The sequence below is a fragment of the Rhinolophus ferrumequinum genome, chromosome 2, assembly GCF_004115265.2.
Source record: "Rhinolophus ferrumequinum isolate MPI-CBG mRhiFer1 chromosome 2, mRhiFer1_v1.p, whole genome shotgun sequence".
NCBI classification, from domain to species: Eukaryota; Metazoa; Chordata; class Mammalia; order Chiroptera; family Rhinolophidae; genus Rhinolophus; species Rhinolophus ferrumequinum.
Genome location: NC_046285.1, coordinates 69878105 through 69898060, shown reverse-complemented (window position 1 = coordinate 69898060; position 19956 = coordinate 69878105). Strand labels below are relative to the sequence as shown.

Here is a 19956-nt window from a genome sequence, read left to right as displayed (position 1 = left end):
AATAATTAATTTTGAGATGAAAATTTTAATCTGTTAACTGTCAATTTAAAAAAAATCACAGATCTCAATTAGAGTAACACTAATTTAAATTTTTATTTTTTATAGTATGTAAATTGAGCTCTAAATATTTAGATGGAACTACATAGATTACTGAGCTTTTTCTATGGTAAACCTAATACTTTACTGTCTAATGAAGCTAACGTGATAGACAGAAAACTAGTGCAAAGACATAATAGTGAAAATGTGAAAAAAACCAGGAAGCATCAGAAGACTGTTGATTATTTCTCTTTTATATTAGTGTTTTGGCAGACCTTATTCTAGTTGGTTCAAATGGTTCATATTCAATTAAATTAAACCATCTTGAAATACAAAGAAAAACAGCCCCACATGGCATGGAGAGCAGAAGATATGAAGGAGGGAGTTGGCCTTTGTAGTTGATTTTGAAATATTTGAAAAATTTCATTTGGAAATGGGTTTCCCTTTGGTCCACGTGGCCCCACTGGGGACCAGTTAATGGAAATTTTAAGGGAGAAGAAATCCACTTTAATGAGGAAAACCATTTAATAATAAGCAAATTAGATGTTGTTTCTTGGGGGTAAGTGAGCTCATCATTCTGGATATAGTTCAGTAGAAAGTCATTGATAGTTTATGTTGGGGGGATGAGAATAGGACAAGAACACATTTGTTTGTGGTGAATGAGATTGAACTAGTAAACTCTAAATTCTCCTTATAATTCTAAGAAATTATGACTCTCTTCTTGACATCTAATTGACCTTTGGTATGACTTCTTGCTGCCATTTTGAGTAATAAATAAGAAACAGATCTGCACCGTGTTATTGATTAAGTGTTCCAAATACTAAATGTTACCCAACAAATATAACTGATCTTTCCATTTTCCTTTATTTTGTAATTGTTATTACTCCTAGTATCGGCTTTTACAGGTCACAGATCAAGAAGAATCTATGAAAATACAATGCTGATATTTTAAAGGATCATGTTATTCCAGCAGGCCTGGGAAAATAGTTCCTAGGAAGTCTAAAATTTTTATTGGCTTGTAAAACAGGTATGTGCCAAGGGTTAACAACCTTGAATTTTGCCCTTAAAATTAGTCTCAGAAAATCTACTCCATTATAAATACATTACTACTGAGTAGTGTCCTTCTTATTGATATGCCCAGAGCTACCTTTTTCAGCAGTTTTTTAAGCACCAATCCTTCATTTTGGTTCTAAAAAAGAGATGGGTTCCTCCTTCCTAGTTCAGATATCAATTTTTACCTGCCAATACAGTTTGATGAGCTTGCTTATACCCTGTTCACTTCGTCCACAGAGCCAGAACATGTAGTCAGCAATCATGGCACTCCTAGGAACAAGGACAGATTTTTTTAAAAAACAAATTTATAGGAAGAAGATCTTAACAGGAAGTACATATAAATGTTGAGGAAAAAGATTTTGTAATGTGTAAATTTCACTAGACTAATAGTAAACAAAGCATAAAGCACAATTTAGAATGTAGAAAGTGGTTTGTTTGTTTGTTTTTTTTGTTTTTTTTTTTTGGTAGCTAAACTAAAACTATAAGAGAAGCAACAAGCCATTTGTTTTCTAGATGGGTTTTTTCTGTTTGTACACTGTAAGAATAGTGCTTAAAGACTATGAGAGAATGCTTTGTTTTGGTTGCCTTTTATTAAGCTTCAAAGCATTTATAGAGTAACGTATTTCATGTACTCTAAAATGCCTTCAAACCTGGCATAGCGTATATAGTTAACTATTAGACTGGTATTTAACATACCTTAGACTTTATGTGAATTAAAGATTATTCACCTCTGATTAAATTAACCTCCTTAAAATTGAAAATAAAAAATTTCCAATAAAACAAACACTCCCTCCCCCCCAAACTTTGAGTTTAATTGAATTGGTTTTAGTATCTAATGTATACAACCACTGCATTAGTCTTATAAGCTGAGGGGATATTAAAAACTATTGTGCAATGGATATTAATTCATTGCTTTAGCACCCTTTGGAAAAACAGTTTACTTTTATGACTGTTTCTCTACTAAGCCTCTCTATTTCTTTTCTCTAGAGATTCCAAATCCAATTAAATGTGACTAGAAGTAATTCCAAATTGTCACGTTAGCCAATTAAACATATAATAATCCTGTGTACCTAATCACCAGTACCAAAAGTTTATTTATTTAAGTAGAGCTATCACTGTGTACCCCTGAATGTTTTTCTTATCTTTGCCTGCAGATACGTGTTGTTTCTTGACATCATTGTAAACTGAATTAGAAATTTTCCTTCTTTAAATGTAGGTTGTCTAAGGCACAGCAGCTATAAACTTACTATAGTACCCTGCTGAAAGAATTAAAATGTTTAGATTCTTGCTCAGAACAGAGAAAAATTGGGACTTTAAAAATTAACAATAAAAAAATACCACCATTTTGAAAGACTATTCGCAGCTCAATGTTTTTATACGTGTGGCATTGGAAAGAAGCTGTTCACTGACATTTCAGCATACGTGACAATAATTTAAGGATAACTAATCTTTTAAGAATCCTTTTATATTTTTCAAAGCTCTAGTTTAATAAGATAAAGTGAGGCAGGAGGTTTTGATGTCGTGTGAATATTTATAGGGTAGAAACAAGTTATAAAAATCATAGACTAGAGAGGGGCAAATGTGGATTTCAAACATTTGCAGTTTGGTAGAAACACGGGAAAATTTTCTTCCCATGACTACCTAAAAAGGAAGTCTACTTGACATGTATGTGCCTGTTACCTAATAGAAATCTATTTAATAGATTCTGAATTGAAGAAATCAGTGAAAAGTCTTGATGAAAAAGATCACTCTCAAGGACAGCATATACTGTATTTATAGAAATTGGGTGCTCTTAGGTGACGACTGACTCGGCTTTTTGATTCCTCCTTCCATTAACATTTGGATATGTACATATGGCTTCACAAATATTGTTTAATGATGACACCAGGTATTAATTAAACCAGGGGTGGGCAACTTTTTCTTGTAATGGGTTACATAGAAAATATTTTAGACATTGTGGGTCATGTGGTCTTATAACTACTCAACTTTGTCTTGCGGAAGTAGCTATAGACAATAAGTATACAAATGAAGTGGGTCTGTGTTTCTTTTTTTTTTCCCTTAAACTAAAGTTTATTGGGGTGACAACTGTTAGTAAAGTTACATCGATTTCAGGTGTACAATTCTGTAACACATTATCTATATCTCACATTGTGTGTTCACCACCCAGAGTCAGTTCTCTTTCCATCACCATATGTTAGACCTCATTTACCCTCTTCTACAGCCCCCCTTCCCCTTTACCCTCTGGTAACCACTAAACTATTGTCTATGTCGGTGAGTTTTTGTTCTTTCAGTTGCTGTCTTGTTCTTTTATTTTTTTCGGTTTATACACCACATATCAGTGAAATCTTATGGTTCTCTAATTTTTCTGTCTGACTTATTTCGCTTAGCATTATAATCTCAAGATCCATCCATGTCACAAATGGTACTATTTCATCTTTTCCTACAACCGAATAGTATTCCATTGTGTATATATACCACAACTTCTTTATCCATTCATCTATCGAAGGACATTTTGGTTGTTTCCACGTCTTGGCCACCGTAAATAAAGCTGCAGTGAACATTGGAGCACACTTGTCTTTATGGATAAATATATTCAGATTTTTGGGGTAGATATCCAGGAGAGGGATTGCTGGGTCAAATGGAATTCTATTCTTAATTTTTTGAGGAACCTCCACACTGCCTTCCATAGCAGCTGCACCAATCTGCATTCCCACCAACAGTATATGAGGGTTCCTTTTTCTCCACAACCTCTCCAACACTTGTTACTATTTGTCTTGATGACAGCCATTCTAACTGGGGTGAGATGATATCTCATTGTGGTTTTTATTTGCATTTCTCTAATGATTAGTGATGTTGCGCATTTTTTCATATGTCTATTGGCAATTTGTATGTCCTCTTTGGAGAAATGTCTCTTTAGGTCGTCTGCCCATTATTCAACTGGGTTGTTTGTTTTTTTGTTGTTGTTCAGTTGTATGAGTTCCTTGTATATTTTGGGTATTAGCCTCTTATCGGAGGTACTGTTTGCAAACATCTTCTCCCATTCGATTGGTTGCCTCTTTATTTTGTCGATGGTTTCTTTTGCTGTGCAGAAGCTTTTAAGTTTCATATAGTCCCATTCATTTATTTTAGCTTTTACTTCCCTTGCCCTTGGAGTCAAATTCATAAAATGCTCTTTGAACCCAATGTCCATCAGTTCAGTACCTAAGTTTTCTTCTATGTAGTTTATTGTTTCAGGTCTTATGCTTAGGTCTTTGATCCATTTTGAATTAATTTTGGTACATGTGACATATAGCAGCAGTCCAGTTTCATTCTTTTGCACATGGCTTTCCAATTTTCCCAGCACCATTTATTGAAGAGGCTGTCTTTTCTCCATTGTATGTGTTTTTGCTTCTTTGTCAAAAATTATCTGTCCATATTTATGTGGTTTTATTTCTGGATTCTCAATTCTATTTCATTGCTCTATGTGTCTGTTTTTCTGCCAATACCATGCTGTTTTGATTATTGCTGCCCTGTAGTATAAGCTAACGTCAGGGAGTGTGATACCTCCAGCATTGTTCATTTTTCTTAGGATTGCTTTGGCTATTCGGGGTCTTTTGTGGTTCCATACAAATGTGATGATTTTTTTGTTCTGTTTCTTTAAAAAATGCCATTGGGATTTTGATGGGGATTGCATTAAATCTGTGTATTGCTTTGGGTAATACAGCCATGTTAACTGTGTTGATTCTTCCAATTGAGCACTGAATGTCTTTCCATTTCTTTGTGTCTTCTTCAATTTCTTTTAAAAATGTCTTATAGTTTTCAGCATATAGGTTTTTCACATCCTTGGTTAAGTTTATTCCTAGGTATTTTATTCTTTTTGTTTGCAATTGCAAAAGGGATTTTTTTAAAATTTATTTTTCTGAGATTTCATTGTTAGTATATAGGAATGCGATGGACTTTCGTACGTTGATTTTGTAGCCGACAACTTTACTGTATTTGTTTATGGTTTCTAATAGCTTGTTGGTGGAGTCTTTAGGGTTTTCTCTATATAGCATCATGTCATCTGCAAAGAATTACAATTTAACTTCTTCACTCCCAATTTGGATGCCTTTTATTTCTTTGTCTTGCCTGATTGCTCTAGCGAGGACTTCCAACACTATGTTGAAAAGCAGAGGTGATAGGGGACAGCCCTGTCATGTTCCTGAATGTAGAGCAAAGAGCTTCAGTTTTTCACCATTAATTATGATATTAGCTGAGGGTTTGTCATATATGGCCTTTATTATGTTAAGCTTTTTTCTTTCTATACCTGTTTTATTGAGTGTTTTAATCACAAATGGATGTTGCATCTTGTCAAATGCTTTTTCTGCACCAACTGATATAATCATATGATTTTTGTCCTTGATTTTGTTTATGTGATATATCACATTGATGGATTTGTGTATGTTGAACCATCCTTGTGCCCCTGGGATGAACACCACTTGGTTGTGATAAATAATCTTTTTAATGTATTGTTGCATTTGATTTGCTAGAATTTTGTTTAGGATTTTTGCATCTGTATTCATGAGAGATATTGGTCTGTAGTTTTATTTTTTTGTTATCCTTACCAGGTTTTGGTATCAGGGTAATGTTGGCCTCATAAAATGAGTTAGGGAGTATTGTCTCTTCTTCAGTTTTTTGGAAGACTTTGAGTAGGACAGGTATTAGGTCATCTTTGAAGGTTTGGTAGAATTCACTAGTGAAGCCATCTGGTCCCGGACTTTTGCTTTTGGAAAGGTTACAGATGACTGATTTAATTTCCTTACTGGTGATCGGTCTATTTAGATTTTCCAGTTCTTCGTGATTCAGCCTAGGAAGGCTATATGTTTCTAAGAACTTGTCTATTTCTTGTAGATTATTGAATTTGGTGGCATATAGTCCTTCATAGAATTCTTGGATAATCCTTTGTATTTCTGTGGCATCCATGATAACTTCCCTTCTTTCATTTCAATGTTGTTTATTAGTGTCTTTTCTCATTTTCTCTTAGTGAATATAGTCAAGTGTTTGTCAATTTTATTAATCTTTTCAAAGAACCAGCTCTTTGTCACATTAATTTTTCTGCTGTCTTTTTGTTCTCTATTTCATTTAGTTCTGCTCTGATTTTTATTATTCCCTTTCTTCTGCTGACCTTGGGTTTCATTTGTTCTTCTTTTTCTAGTTCTTTAAGGTGTAACAGGAGGTTATTTATCTGGGATTTTTCTTGTTTCTTGAGATAGGCCTGTAATGATATAATTTTCCCTCTTAAAGCTGCTTTTGCTGCATCCCAAAAATTTTGGTAGGATGTAGTTTCATTCTCACTTGTATCTATGTATCTTTTGATCTCTCCTCTTATTTCTTCTTTGAACTGGTCATTCTTTAAAAGTATGTTGTTTAATCTCCACATATTTGTGTTTTTTTTTCTGCTTTCTCTTTGCAGTTGATATCCAATTTGAAAGCCTGTGATCAGAGAATATGTTTAGTATGATTTCAATCTTCCTAAATTTGCTGAGGCTAGTGCTATGTCTCAGTATATGGTCTATCCTTGAGAATGTTCCATGCACACTAGGAAAAAATTTATAGTCTGATGTTTTAGGATGAAGTGCTCTATAAATGTCAATTATGTCCATTTCATCTAATATGCCATTTAGGGCTGCTATTTCTTTATTTATTTTCTGTTTGGATGATCTATCCATAGCTGTCAATGATGTATTTAGGTCCCCTAGTATAATTGTGTTTTGGTCAATTTCTCCCTTTAGTTCTGTTAGTAGCTGCTTGGTATATTTCAGTGCTCCCTGATTGGGGGCATAAATATTCATGACTGTTACGTCTTCTTATCGTATATTCCCCTTTATCATTATGAAATGTCCATCTTTGTCTCTTGTTACTTTTTTTATCCTGAAGTCTGTTTCATCTTATATCAGTATGGCTACTCCTGATTTTCTCTGGATACCATTTGCTTGGAGTGTCAATTTGCACCCTTTCACTTTGAGTCTATATTTGTCCTTGTATCTAAGATGTGTTTCCTGGAGGCAGCATATGGTTGGATTTAGGTTTTTGATCCAATCTGCTATTCTGTGACTTTTTATTGGTGAATTAAGTCCATTTACATTTAGGGTGATTATTGATATGTGAGGATTTTCTATCATTCTATCTTTAGTTTTCTGGTAAGACTGTGTCTCCATTGTTACTTTGCCTTTTTGTTGTTGTCTATTAGTTCTGTGTGGTGGTATTCTATGATTTTCCCCTCTGTTTCTTCTTTTATTACATCATATATTTCATTTCTGGATTTTTTTTGGAGTAGTTACCATTAAGTTTATGTAAAAGAAAGTTTGATATTTAGAGTATTCCATTTTCTTCAGCATGCTTCTTTTCTCCATTCCCATATTGCTGTTCAGGAATATACTCTACCCCCTTTTATGTTTTGGTTGCCACAATTTATCCCTATTGATGCTGGTTGAATAGTCTCCTTTAGTATTTCTTGTAGTGCAGGTCATGTGTTAGAAAATTCCCTCAGCTTCTGTATGTTTGGAAAGGTCTTTATTCCTCATTTATATCTAAAGGATATCTTTGCTGGATATATTATTCTTGGCTCATAATTTCTGTCTTTCAATAGTTTGAATATTTATTTCCACTCCCTCTTGGTGTAGAGTTTCTGCTGAAATATCTGATGATATTCTAATGGGCTTTCCGCTGTAGGTTACCACCTTCTTTTCCCTGGCTGCCTTAAGGATTCTTTCTTTGTTGTTAATTTTTGACAGCTTCAATACAATGTGCCTTGGAGAAGGCCTGTTGGGTTTGAGGTAATTAGGTGTTCTATTTGGTTCTTGGATTTGAGGATCCAGTTTTTTCCACAAGTTTGGGAAGTTCTTGTTGACTATTTGTTTAATATACTCTCTGTTCCCGTCTCTCTTTCTTCTCCTTCTGGTATGCCCATTATTCTTATATTGTTATTTCTGATGGAGTCAGAAAGTTCTTGTAGAGTTCTTTCATTTTTTTTTTAAGTCTCACCTCTCTTTCTTCTTCCATTTGTGTCATTTCCAGGTGTCTCTCTTTGATGTTAGTGATTCTTTCCTCAACTCTACTACCTAAGCTGACTATTTCATTCTTTTTTCTTTTATTTTCTGGAATTTTTAATCTCCAGAAATTCTATTTGGTTCTTTTTAAAACTTTCAATCTCTTTGGCAAAATGTTCATATTGTTCTTTGATTGTGTTTCTGAGTTCATTAAACTGCCTGTCTGTGTTTTCGTGCATCTCAATGAGTTTTTTAAGAACTGCAATCTTGAATTCTCTGTCATTTAAGTCACATATTTCCATATCTTTAAGTTCATTTTCTGGAGACTTTTCATTTTTCTTTCTGATCTGTCTTGTTGCCTTGGTTATTCATGGCAATTAATGATTTATTATTTCTCTTCCTAGACATCTACAGGAGTGGGTTCTGCAACAGGTTGATAGAAAGAGGTCTTCTCCCCCCCCCCTCCAGTTAGGTATTTTATTTTTCTCTCTGACTGCAGCCTTTTGTTTTCTCTCATACTGTAGTGTTATGTTTTCTCTGCACCATTCCAGCTTCTCACACAATGGGGGGATTCCCTGGAAGGCGGGCTTCTCCTCTGTGAACAGTTTGCCCGGATCATACGGCACCACCTCTGTGGGGTGATATGGAGAGTTTCTGAAGTTCCAAAGCTCTTCCTGCACCAGATTCAGAGCCTGTATGTTTCAGCAGCTCTGTTTACTCCTGCAGGGATACGCCCAGGTAGGTGGGGACAGGGGCGGGGTGAGTTGTGAGAGGTGGCCCAGAGCAATGTTGGCGACCACCATCACAGCCAGTCCTGCTTCCACAGCTCCCTCCACTATGCCAGAACTAGTTGAGGTGCGAGTTCATGTCTGTGGACCACAGTTCTCAGAACTGCAAATATTCTGTTCTTTTGATTTGACACTGCTACTGTTCTGCTTCTAACACTGGGTTGGTGGGGGTGGGGCGAGCTCTGGGAGGGTAGGGAGGGGGCGGCTAGTCTCAGTGCCTAAGGCTTCCGTTCTCTGCTTGGCAGTGAGGGCTTAAACTGCCATTTTCAGTCTTCTTCCCTCAGTCTTTGCTCTGAGGTCTCTGCCATGACCGTTGGGTTTAGCCATGTTATATGCTGTCCCTTTAGCCCTGTGGGGCATAAACGCAGCCCTAGCAGTCTGAGTTCTTCCTTCTCCCATAGCTGCAGTAGTTCCAGGATGCAGCGAGCTCGGAGCACTGAGCTAGGTCTGCGTCCTGCGCCCGCGCGGCCCGTCTCCACACTTCTCCCTTCCCTCCTCCCCCGCTTGTGCAATTTGCCCACCTTTAGGTGATTTCAGTAGTGAGCCTCTTCGTCTTGCCTGTCTGCTGTGCAGGGAGTCCTTTGTGGAGTTATAGTTGTTCAATTTGTTGTAAATTCCAGGGGAGATTTCCAAAGGCTCAACTCATGCTGCCATTTTTATGACCTGTATATGGGGCTGTGTTTCAATAGGACTTTATTCCCAAAAATATGTGCTGGGCTGGATTTGGCATCGTTTGCCTAACTAAGATAAATGAATTACTAGGTTGAGCAACAGGTGGCCTGCATTAGTAAAATCATCAGTCAGTAGTCAGACACCAGCTTCTATGCCTTTTGGCCACAGGCCCCCCTAAAAATTTCCGTCTACTGTTTTCTCTTCAGGGACAACATACACATTATATTAAAAGTACTGTGCAGATTGCAGGAATGAAACTTTACAACTTTGAAACATTCAACAAATGTAAAAGATAATCTTGGCTTATAGACACAGTGTCTTGAGTTAGGTAAAAGCTACATTGATAGTTTCTATTATGTTAGTAATTGTCACACTTGTATTGGAACAATTGTGAGAGAAAGGAGATAGATCACCACAGTGGGTTTCTTGGGCTGTTTTGCGTTTCTAAATCTTTTGGTGATTTGGTTTTGAGTTCACCTATGTAAATTTAGAAGTTTTAGTATTTTTATTAATAGTTTCCAAAACTTTCTTTTTCTCTAATGATGTGTTGTCAAAATTGCTACATTCTTAACTATGATTTTATTATACCTGGGGAGTCAAGTCTTTTCCCAAAGGAGCACATTTCCAAATTTATATTGAAGCAAGTGAGGAATTAAGATTCATTGAAATTTGTTACCTGCCCTCAGTGAAGCACAATTATCATAATAGTAAAAAAGAAACTAGTATTAAATGATAAAATATGATGTCATAAAACTACATGTTTACAGAGATGTTTTTCTTATGTATAATGCATTTCTTTCAATACCCAGCACAGAATTGTGTTAATGTTAGGATCACAATCTAGATTGTAGTTGTTCCAATGCCATTTTTTTCCCCAGTGGAAATGGGAGTTATGCCTTTACCACCCACCTTCCTTTGTCTGGTTCCCTAACATAGCTCTGCCCTACAGCTTAGCCTTTATGAATCAGTATAAAAATCAGTCGAAGAACATGAAAAAAGCATGGAAATAACATACCATGCAATATTTGTGAGGCAAGAGACAGGCGCTTTTCATCATGCTGACTTTATAAAGGGCAAAGACAATTAATCAACTCAGAGTATCTACCAGGAGTTAAGTACCTTGTGGAATCTTGGTTCTGGCTGACGCACCTCATGAATTGAATGTAAACAGTAAGCTATCATTCTTCCTACTTTCCTTCAGGTATCTCTGTTTACCTGTAGACCAATATCCTGGAGGCTTATCAATGTGATTCAATGTTGCTTCTAAATGTCTTTGTTTCATTATCATTATTCTATTCGACTTACTTTCATTAATCTACTGAATGTTATAGCTGCACTGAAACTATATGATCAGATTAGCCAAACCCTTTAATTGACAGCTGGTGTTTTAATAGCTGTCAGTTCTGAGCCTTTAACAAGCACTAAGCACCATGTTATGCTCTTTGCATAGCAGAATGTGAACTCAACCCACCCACACTTCTGCACCAGACCTCATCGTATTGTGCCTACCTGTGGAAACTGCTCCAGCAATATTCCCTCTCTCTCTCTCTCTTTCTCTCACCTCTCTCTCATGTTTACATTCTTTCTTTCAATTTTTCCTTTCCTCTTGGAGCTTTTCTACCAGCACACAAAAGTGCTGTTCTTTCTACCATCTTAAAATAAAACGCACCAAAAGCTTCTCTTGATCCACTTCCCTTCCACTTACCATCTTAATTTTTTCCTTCTCTCCGAACAAAAAACACTCCTTGAAAAAGTTGTGTGCATTCTCTCTCTAGCTATATTTTTTCTCTTCCTGTTCTTGCTTGAACGCACACCAGCAAAGTTCTCTTTCCCACTGCTCCACTGAAACTGCCCTTGTCTATGCTACCAGTGGTCTCAATGCTGCTTAATGCAATGGCTCAATTCTTAGTCTTCATTTTACAATGCTTATTTATTTAGCTTATTTTGTAAGACTAATTTGAGCTGGGTCATCTTTTGCTTACACCTTTGAAAATCATAAGCAAAACTTCAAGTGTTTTTCAAGGTTGATATGTGGTAACCACTAACCAATTCCCTATCATTTAAAAAATTCTAATGTGATAACCAATCAGTATGAAGAATAAACAGTCATACCTTCTTGCTACAAAAGCTGCTTTATAACAATACAGCTCCGAGCCCCATTCCATGTTTAGATTTGCATGTTCCCAGTTTGCAAACTATCTTTTTGGTGTGTGCACAATAAATTTTTACTAATGACTATTTCAATGATTCATTGGTTTTACTTTGGCTATTTTGACAGATAGCTGATAGATATTTCATGCTAAATATTTTCACACCCGAGAGACTGATCCTCTTTACTTCTCATCCCCTAATCTCTAGTCATTTTCTCATCTATCCAATTTCTCAGGCAAAAAATCTTGGTATCATCATCGACTATTCTCTTTCTCTCACATTTCCTATCCAATCCAAGGTAAAATTCTAGTAGGTTATCTTTAACCTATATCAGCATCCTGCCACTTCTTACCACCTCCACCATTACTGTCTGGTCCATCAAGTTTCACCTGGCTTATTGCAACAGCCTTGAAACTGGATTCCCTGCTTCCTCATCCTTCTATTCTCAACACAGCAGCCAGAACGATCTCATTAAAATTAGTATGCTGGAGCAGGTCACTGCTGTGTTTAAAACTGCAAAGGCCACTTATCTCACTCAGAGTACAAGCCAGTCTTTAAAATGGCATTTGAGTCCTGTGCCATCTGGTCACGTGTTACTTCTCTGATCTCATTTCCTACTCACTCTGACTCCAGACAAACTCTCTACCTTCCTGTTCCACAAAAAGAACAGGTACACTATCGCCTCTGGGATTTTGCACTTGACAGTCCCTGTCCTAGAATGTTCTTTTCTTAGACACCCACGACTTACTTGTTCTCCTCCTTCAGGTCTTTACTAGGTGTTATTTTCTCAGTGATGACCACCCCAACACACTCCAACACTAGCCGTACTGTTCCTTTTTACTTTTCCATAGTACTTGTCACCATTCCACACAGTGTTTGTTTGATTATTATTAGTTTTGGCAGTGTTTATTGCTGTCTTCCTCTATGGCTGGGGTCAGCCAACTATGGTCTGTGGGTCAGATCTAGTTTGTTACCTGTGTTTGCAAATAAAGTGTTAATAGAACATAGCAATGCTCATTCATTTGTGCATTTTTTTATGGATTGCTTATGACTGCTTTTATGCTACAATGGCAGAATTGAACAGTTACAAGAGACCTTATGGTTTCCCAAGCCTAAAATATTTCCTATGGACCCTTTACTGGAATGTTAACTTCCTTAGGGCAAGGATTTTTGTTGGTTTTATTCATTGCTCTATCCACAGTGCTCAGAACAGTGCCTGGTGTGGCAGTCACACAATAAATATTTGTTGACTTACTGAGTAAACATTATCTTAGTTATTTAAACTAAAAAAACTTAAATTCTTGTTACAAAGAACCTGAGGCCTACAGAGTTACACAGCTTTTTAGAGTCCCAACATAAAACATCTGACTCTAGGGCCACCTCCCTGTCCATATTTAGCAGATACTTTTGCAGTGGAGCTGGCATGGAAATGGAGTGATAGAGTGGGCTTTTTCAAATTAATTTGTCCAATGTAGAATTCAATGCAACATTTAGCTCATATGAGAGCTTAATAAATGCTAATGGATACTGACATATTTATTACATAAATTAAAGAAGAAAGGTATCGTTGACCTAATGTGTTGCATCTAAAATTATTTTTGACATGATGTCTTCAGTCATGTGTCAGCAATCTCTGTTTCCTTACAAGCAAACCTACTATTCTTTTGATACGATATTTGAATTCATTTTACAAAATTGTTTCTGAAGTCACATTTAATTTACTTAATATATCTGTTAAATGTAAAAGGATCAGAATCTGGCTTTTAAATATATATGCATCTAAAACAAAAGATTTTTAGGTCATGAACTTAGCTTATTATGAATCAAATCCCATTCCTATACAATAGCAAATACACAATAAAAGAATTTGACATGTTATTATTAATAAGTACCAGTTTTGTTTTCCAAATTAGCACCATAAAAGAATCATGATGCATAAGGATATTTATGCAGGTGATTTTACACATTACATATTTTAAACAGACTGCAATTCTAAGGGTATGAGAATATATTATTGACATTTCTCAAGGCCTATGTTCAGATGCAAAATTTATAGCATTTCTACTCAGCGTGGCCACATGGTGGTGTAAAACAATAAGCAATGGGTAAACAAAAGAAAATCACAGCACGCAATCAGCTGTGTAGTCTCATCGGGCTGACTGGCTGGGACCTTGAAAAGTCATTCTGTTGGTCACCTTGCCTTTAGGCAAGATCACACTTACACCTTTCAAATGGGACTGATGAGAATCTATTCTGTTTTAAAGACATCCACAGAAGGACATTGCTTTGCTTTCCTCACTGATTCCAGAGTTCCACAGCCATAAATAGCATCTTCTGCAGTTCTAACCTATGAGCTTCAGTTTTCTCTCCAGTGTTTAGTGCAACCCAAGTAGGCCTTACCCTCTGCTTAGCAGTTCTACATATCCTCACAATAATTTATTAACCTTTGATTTCCTAGGTTAATTAATAAACCCTTCTTGCTTTAGTCTGTTCTAGATATCAATCAGTTTCACAGTTGTCTCTCTTTTTTATTCCATAGATAATTTTTTTAATTAAAATTTATTGGGGTGACAATTGTTAGTAAAGTTACATAGGTTTCAGGTGTAAATGAATGGGACTACATCAAACTTAAAAGCTTCTGCACAGCAAAAGAAACCATCGACAAAATAAAGAGGCAACCAATCGAATGGGAGATTTTTGCAAACAATGCCTCCGATAAGGGGCTAATATTCAAAATATATAAGGAACTCATACAACTCAACAACAAAAAAACAAACAACCCAGTTGAAAAATGGGCAGAGGACCTGAAGAGACATTTTTCCAAAGAGGACATACAAATGGCCAATAGACATATGAAAAGATGCTCAATGTCACTAATCATCAGAGAAATCAGAATAAAATCCACAATGATATATCACTTCACCCCAGTTAGAATGGCTATCATCCACGAGACAAATAATAACAAGTGTTGGAGAGGCTGTGGAGAAAAGGAACCCTCATCCACTGTTGGTGGGAATGCAGACTGGTGCAGCCGCTATGGAAGGCAGTGTGGAGGTTCCTCAAAAAATTAAGAATAGAATTACCATATGACCCAGCAATCCCTCTCCTGGCTATCTACTCCCAAAATTTGAAAGCATTTATCCATAAAGATATATATGCTCCTATGTTCATGGTTGCCTTTTTAACTTGAGTTCCTTCTGGTCTTTTTTCTACAACCAGAAAATGACTTCTCTCAAGAATCTAAGGATAATCTTATGTATTTGTATGCAGCTATTTCATTTATGTAACTGGTCTATGCATAGGTACTTTTAAAAAATGTGTCTATTGGATAGTTCTAACTACAGAACCTTTCTTTATTATCAGCATATTTAGGAGATTGTTTTTGTCCTCTTGTATTTAAAAAAAGCTCAAGAAAATATGTATATCATGTCATTAATTTTAGATGAATTAATATTGATGCAAAGTATATATTCTTTTTGAATACACATACACATTAATATTAAAGAGATTATATTGTGATCAAGAGAGTCAAACTAGCAAATTCACTCAAGCAAAACACACACACACACACACACACGCACACACACACGAAGCATCTTTCCACAGGTTCACACATTATCCACACAGCAATAAGCCAAAATGATTTTTTTAAAAATTTAAAGGTTAATTACCTCAAATAAAATCCAAGCTCTAACTGTGGCCCTCTGCTCTCGTAATAGGTTGCCCTTGTTTTCCTCTCAACACATTTTCCATTACCCCCCAGTTGAGTGGCTTTTTCAGTCGCTCAAAGCAAATAAGAATTTTCCTACCTTTGGGCATTTGTGGATGTGGTTCCTCCTGCCTGGAATCTATTCTTTCAATTTTTCATCTGGCTGCTGCTTCTCAAGATTTGGGCCTCTAGGTTTTGGCTTAAACACTGACAACCTCTTCAGGGCAGCTTTCCCTGACCACTCTATCTAAATAAATCTGCCCTCCCATCCCTCAACCAGAACTTTATCTTTTCCCTGCATATGCCTTATGTTTTAGAATTACTGGTTGGTTTACTTCTTTATCATCTTTTTTCTCTAGACCTCTGTGCTGTCCAATATGGTAATCATTAGCCATAGGTATATGGCTACTTATACTTACATGAATGAAAATTTAAAATTCAGCTTCCCAGGGCCACAAAGCACATTTCAAGTGCTCCACAGCCACATGTGTCTAGCAGCTACTCTAGTGAATGCACACAGCACACTTCCATCAATAGTGTAAATCCCCCTGACAGCAGTGCTGTAAACGGGAAGCCACAGGCACCTACCATTATAGTGCCTTGTACAAAACCTGGTGCTTGTGATGGTTAATTGTATGTATCAACTGGACTAGGCTATAGTTTGCCTACATATTTGATTAAATATTATTCTGCGTGTATCTGTGAGGGTGTTTTTGGGTGAGATTAACATTTGAATTTATAGACTGAGTAAAGCATAGTATAGATTGTCCTCCCCAGTGTGGGTGTAGCTCATCCAATTTGATGACGGGCTAAAGAGAATAAAAACTCTCAGGAAAGAACTCTCTTTCTGACCACTTTTGAGGTGGGACATCAGTCTTTTCCTGCTTTTGGATTCAGACTTGGATTGAAACTTACATCATCGACTCTCCAGCTTCTCAGGCCTTTGGACTCAGACTGGAAGTATACCCCTAGCTCTCCAGCTTGCCAGCTACTGATTTTAGAACTTCTCAGTCCCCACAATTGAGCTAATTATATGTATGCGATCTGCCATTAGTTCTGTTTCTTTGGAGAACCCTGACTAATACAGAGGTCAATAATTGTATTTGCTTTTGTTTGCAATTGGCCTGGGTCATGTCTCTCCCTACTGCACTACCCCCAGTCATTTGATGTCATCAGGAGGCTGAGCCCCTTTATTGCTCTGGATTCATGCATTTCAGTAGTGGACGGGCATTGAAAAATTTATAGTGTGGTCTCTGGACCTTTGTAACAAGTCTGTCTCTCTGTCTAACCATATAATTCTCATTGCTGAAAGTTGTCTCTCAGACCGTCTCTCCCTTTTGCAGACCAATCTAGTTAATGTGTTTCTGCCTTGATTGTATTTCCAGATTTTGATTATTACTGGTATTCTAGCCAAGTTTGCTCCTGCAAGACTGTCCAGGAATGGCAGAGAGTTTTTCTTGAAGTTTTTTGCCTGCCTACTAGTCTGAAATTTCAAATATTGCTTGTCCCTAGTTCTCAATTGATAACAAGAACAATAATAGTACTATTACTATTTGTAACAGCAACCAATATTTATTGTTTACCACGTATATAGTAAGTGCTTTTACATCTCATTTGAGTCTTACAACCAAGCTATGAAATGACGAAATTGATGTTCCTCAAATTGTGGAAGATAATTTTCCAAATTTGGTGGCATGGTCAGGATCCAACCAGATACACTTACCATCAAATTTTGGCCTCTTAACCATGGTGTTGTACTACTTCCATGTGCCATTTTTTTTCCTGTGTATGTTTTATAAGATTATTATCTTTTGTTGGACTTCCCTGATGCTGATTTCCTGCCAAACTTTTGACTACTGGTGCGCTCTCTAAAAACTATATTCCTATGGTTGATTAAGTGTGTGTGTGTGTGTGTGTGTGTGTGTGTGTGTGTGTGTGTGTGTGTTATTATTGTCTGTTGACACCTGGTCCTCTTCCCCTGTCACTATCCCATGCTTGTCTCATTAGCAGACACGTCTTTTTCTTAGTTCTGGCTTATTAATCTGGTAGTCAACTTTTCTTTTCCTGGCCATATCAAAACATGTGTTATTACTTCTATAGAAAATACATGTCCAGTTGAAGAAGCCTAGGAGATTAGGACTCATTTCAGATTATGTATGAAGGATTGATTTTATTTATGATTATTGTTTTTTTCTGTGTGGAGCCCCAAAATGGGATTTTCAACATTATCAACAAATGTTTATTATGTTTATTACAATAGTCAAGGTTTGGAGTCATGTCAACATGCAAAAGTACAAGGACATGATGCTGACCTCTATGAGCTGCCAATCTGACTATCGATATGATAGCCGTATTTGAAAAGAGTAATCAAAATATAAAGCAGTTTGATAGCCATAAGGAACTATGCAAATGCTAAGTAAATAATGTTAACTGAAAAGTACAGAGCATACGTGCTATAGAATTTCAAAGGGGGAAATGATTACTTTGGGCTCTAATGGACTTACTCAATGCTGAGAACTGAAGAATGGCTAGCATTGTTTTTAAGTGGTAATGAAGGAAAGGGATTTTTTTCTTTCTTTCTTTTTTTTCTTTTTTTCTTACCAGAGACATAACACATGAAATGGCATTAAAGGTTGCAAGTGTTAATGCAGGATTTGAGGAGAGCCAAAGGGATTGTGTAAAAGAAGAGAGGGAGCAAAAGCAAGAAAATTATGTTGGGGACAGATTACAGTAGGCCTCAGATTCCAGGCAGATGAGTTTGGACTTTGTCCTGTAGATGTTGGGGAGAAATTGACAGACTTTTGGCAGGGAGAGTAATATGGAGACTTCTAGTTTTAAAATCTCAGTCACTGCTGGTCTGGATTCTACATTGAGGAGGACCTCTTAGGGACCTCTGTCCATACTGGGAGTATTCTGAGAGTATCTCTGCTTTGCGTTTTAGGCCTGAGCTTATAAACAGTGTTCCTTGATATCTGGACTTTGCTTGTTCTCTGGGATGAAGAAGAGGGTCTGGAGAACCGGGGTCCTGACAGGGTCATATGGATATAGAAAGGGGTCTGAGTGCATGTTTTTATTAGGCTCATACTTCATGAATTTTATTAGACTCAAATTTCATGAATTGATTCATTCACAAAGATGGAGATTCTAAGATGATCAAGCCATTTCCTATTATTAAGGTCTAATGGGGGAGGCAAACTTGCACAAAAGTAATTATATCACAGTGAGTAAAGTGGAATGGTTGATATATACACTAACGCAGCTGAGAGGGTTGGTGTGTTCAGGGAGGGGGACAGAGAGAGGTTGAGAATCTGGGTCAGCCTAAAATGATGACCAGGAATAAGCCAAGCAAATGGAGAATAAGACTCGAAAGAGCATTCTAGGCATAAGTGCAGCTTGAACACAGGTGCAGAGGTTACAAATAGGAGGAAGAATGTGAACCCACTATAGGACCATCTTGCTGAGTTTCAAGTAGGCAAGGAAGGCGGGGAGAAGTCATGGAGGAGCTTGGATTTTACCCGATAGATTGTAAGTACAGAGTGACATGGACAGTTTCTGTTGTTTAGAGAGGGAACCTTGGCAACTCTTTAGAGGATGCATTAGAGGATGAGAAGACTGGAGGTGGGAAGTCATAATGGGAGTTCTGAGAGACAATGGGTTAGCCTGAACTAGGCAGTGACTGTAGGCAAATAGGCAGTGAGATATCGGTCCATTCCTAAGAGCAGAGTCAAATGACAAAGGCATTTTGTCATTGTATAAAAAAAGGCATGTGAGAAGTATGAGCCCTTAAACATGGTAATACTCCAGGTCCTGTGGTAACCTGGTGTCAGACATGAGGGGTCGTTTCCACGGAGGCATATCCTATTGATAGTGTGAGAAAAGAAAAACCTAAAACTGAATTGTTTCATTTTTCCACATGAGTTAACTAATATCTGATTCTCAAGGAAATCATAAATAATGAGAAAAAAATAATGATCTTGGCCTGAAGCCAACAGTATAACTCTTGGGGAGAGACTGACTGGTATCATAGATCAGCATCACATTAAGTAATGTGCTGCCCTGACTCTTTGAAGAGCGTTGATGGAGCCTGATAAATCTGAGATGCTTTCTTAGTGCTCATTCTTGAAGGTTTCCTTCTGGAGGATTCCTCTAGGGAATGTTCCTGCTAGTGAGCAGTCTCCTACTCCCCCATACGCCAGGTCACTCTCCCTTGGCCAAGAATTGAGCCCCCGTCCTTGGAACATTCATTTACCAGCAGAGGGTGCCCTCACCTTTTGATTTCTGTAAAAATCCAGTACACATGTTTCTCTAATCTTGAACAGGATCCTAAAGTTTACCCAACTTCTCCTGGGATCAAAGGAAGGGGAAAGATTAAGAAAAAAAACAAAGAATGTCATGTAGGTCATCCTGAAGAGGCAGAAAAGCTAGAGGAGAGTCTGGCTGGATAAAAAGAGGCGATCCTGAATCTAATTTTGCTTTCAGAAGTTCGTATCAGCAGTTTCTGCAGCCAATATAAAATGTAAAGCAGTTGGAAAGAAGAGAC

The 19956-nt window shown here is 37.0% G+C and overlaps 1 protein-coding gene across 1 annotated transcript in view; it reads right to left on the bottom strand.

The window, feature by feature from the left end:
* The window catches only part of SPATA16 (spermatogenesis associated 16), a 234513-nt gene that overhangs the window by 78625 nt on the left and 135932 nt on the right, over window positions 1-19956 (bottom strand). The window contains exon 5 of the mRNA XM_033135364.1: window positions 1275-1359. Within this exon, the coding sequence (XP_032991255.1) occupies window positions 1275-1359 (85 nt within the window). The remainder of the gene's footprint in view (window positions 1-1274; window positions 1360-19956) is intronic.